The 2,926-nt window shown below is 35.5% G+C and overlaps 1 protein-coding gene across 1 annotated transcript; it reads left to right on the top strand.

Moving 5' to 3' along the window:
* Positions 1-570: 570 nt before the first annotated feature.
* On the top strand, positions 571-1,500 carry LOC113189589 (olfactory receptor 6C4-like). The gene has a single exon (XM_026398456.2). The coding sequence runs from the start codon at positions 571-573 to the stop codon at positions 1,498-1,500; it is 930 nt and encodes a 309-aa protein (XP_026254241.2).
* The last annotated feature ends 1,426 nt before the right edge of the window (positions 1,501-2,926 follow it).

The following is a 2,926-nucleotide window of genomic DNA, read 5'->3' as shown; positions in this document are numbered from 1 at the left end:
ATATATGACTCACTGATCATTCTTCAGTAAAAGAAAGATGACAAAGTTAAATCAGTGTGTAGATTCAAGTGACTTTACCCTTTACCCTCAGCTGATTCTGGAAAGTTCTAGACAAGAAAAAGAGATAAAAAAAAAATATATATATATATATATATAATATTATGGCAATATATCAATAATTCAGAACTTAACATGTGCCAACCTTGTCATTATATTACTTTATTCCAATAATAACCCTTTGAGATATGTACTATTACTGTCCCCATTTTGCAGATGAAGAAACTGAAGTTTGGTATTGGTTTAGTAAGTAGCCAGGAAAATACATGAAGATCCTGAAAAGAAACCATAGAGAAAAATCTTTCTGCATGAGAATTTAAGAAAACAGCTCTTCTGAAAAAGTCAGCCCCTATCTAAAACCTTGACTGACTCACACTGATGGAAAAATAGTAGACATTTGAACTAATTCAACATGAATATATAGCCTCTTCTCAAGGTATCAGACAGACATCTTCTTCTGTCCCCATCACTGACTTAAGTCCTTTGTTCCTTCACAGGTAGCAAAGGTTAAAAATGAAAAACCAAACTTATCTTACAGAATTCATTCTGCTGGGACTAACAGACATCTTAGAGGTTCAAATTGTAATTTTTATACTTCTCCTCCTCACCTATGTATTCAGCATCAGTGGAAATCTGACAATCATCATCCTCACTCTGCTGGACTCCCACCTCCAGACTCCCATGTATTTCTTCCTCCGGAATTTCTCCTTCCTGGAAATTTCCTTTACATCCACTTTCACTCCTAGGCTACTATTCAGCATCTCATCTGGAAATAAGACTATCAGCTTTGCTGGTTGCTTTACTCAGTACTTCTTTGCTATTTTCTTTGGGGCCACTGAATTTTACCTTCTGACTGCCATGTCCTATGACCGCTATGTGGCCATCTGCAAACCTCTGCATTATACCACCATCATGAACAGCAAGGTCTGCCTCCAACTAGTACTCTGCTCCTGGATTTGTGGCTTCCTGATCATCTTATTCCCAATCATCCTGACCAGTCAGTTAGATTTCTGTGGGTCCAATGTGCTGAATCATTATTATTGTGACTATGGACCCCTCATAGAAATATCTTGCTCAGATACAAGTCTACTGGAACTCTTTGACTTTATTTTAGCACTTCTGACCTTAGTGGTCACCCTAGTGCTAGTAGTTCTCTCCTACACAAACATCATTAGGACCATTCTGAAGATCCCCTCAGCTCAGCAAAGGAAAAAGGCCTTTTCCACATGTTCTTCCCACATGATTGTCATCTCCCTCTCTTATGGAAGCTGCATCTTCATGTACATAAAGCCTTCAGCAAAAGAAGGAGTTGCCTTCAATAAGGGAATAGCTGTGCTCAATACATCAGTTGCCCCTTTACTGAACCCATTCATTTATACTCTGAGGAATAAACAGGTAAAACAAGCCTTCAGGGATATGGCCAGAAAAATTGTGAGTATTTAATGAATAAAATGACCTTAAACTCAATGGAAATTCCAGACAACATTTATAAATTTCCTCTCCTTGAAAACTTAGGGGAGCTTCTCTAGCACTCTCCTCATTAAGACAACATCTCAGATAAATTTATCATGAAAGGATGTCAACATTACATTTTAAACCTCCCAGTGAGGGGGAAATCTTTCCAAAATACAATTCAAATATTTCTTTCTAATAAATATATTTTTGAGTTACTTTAAAAACTGCAAAAATATAAAATAATTTCACTCTTCTTAAAACTTTTTCATTATAGTTACTTTAAATAAAAATATATTATTTGTACTAAAAATATCTATTTTTAGATCTGTTTACTATAGTTATTTTTAAACGAATTTATACATACTTTTTTGTTGTTGTTGTTCTTTTTAGTTATATATAACAGTAGAGTATAATTTGGCTTGTTTATACAAAAATGGAGTACATCTTAGTCTAATTAGTATTATCCCAGTCTTGTGGTTGTACATGATCTAGAGATTCACTGTGGTGTATTCATATATGTGCATAGGGAAGTTATACAGATTTTTAAGTCCTCAGTTTTCATTTCTAGTATACAAAAAAAAGATATATAACTATATTCCCATAACAGAAAAAAAATTATAGAAAAAAAATAGAACCAAATAACATTATTAATCTGAGTATAAGAAAAGAACATCAGGCTTAAAATTACAAGGATTGTCACGGTACTGACAGTCCTGGGTGTACTGGTAATGCTTATCTTTACAAATGGGCTTTTAAGTTGATTATGTCTTTTTCTTTAATTTAGGAGTCTTCAGCATTTTTTTTTTTCATTCTTTATTGGCGCATTACAGTTGTACATAGTGGTGGGATTTATTGTTAATTATTTATACATGCACACAATATAACAATATAACTTAGCCAGCATCATTCCCTAGTATTTCCCCTTTCCCTCTCCTTCCTCCCCCTGGTCCCTTTCCTCTATTCTGCTATCCATTTTAGGATCTCCTTTCCATTTTCAAGTTTCTTATATCTTTAAGACAGTTGTCTCAGAATCAAAGCAGCAGGAATACTACTTTTCAGCAAGCTGAGTGACTGTGGGAATTCACCAAAATTTAATATTGGAGAGTCAGAGACTCTGAAAGACCCAAAAACACTAATTTCTTGATCAGAGGACAAGAAAGAATGCATGCATACTAAGCCAGATGCAGCAGTTATGCTGAGTCACCAGAAGGTAGTGGTAACCCAAAGGGAAAGAGAAATACAGCAGACAAATTTGGCATGTAAATACCTGTAGAACAGGAGGGAAGTCAGAACTCAGCTGCTCTAGAGGCTGCCCAGTTAGCTGGGTGTTTCAAAAGTGCTCTAGTTCTCAACTCGTGAGTGGAGAAGCCACATTGTGAGAACCCTGGAGATCATAGCAAATATTGTCACTGTC

This window comes from Urocitellus parryii, chromosome 5 (genome assembly GCF_045843805.1).
Source record: "Urocitellus parryii isolate mUroPar1 chromosome 5, mUroPar1.hap1, whole genome shotgun sequence".
Lineage (NCBI taxonomy): Eukaryota > Metazoa > Chordata > Mammalia > Rodentia > Sciuridae > Urocitellus > Urocitellus parryii.
Note: the sequence above shows the minus strand (reverse complement) of the source record. Positions and strands in the feature narration are given on the sequence as shown.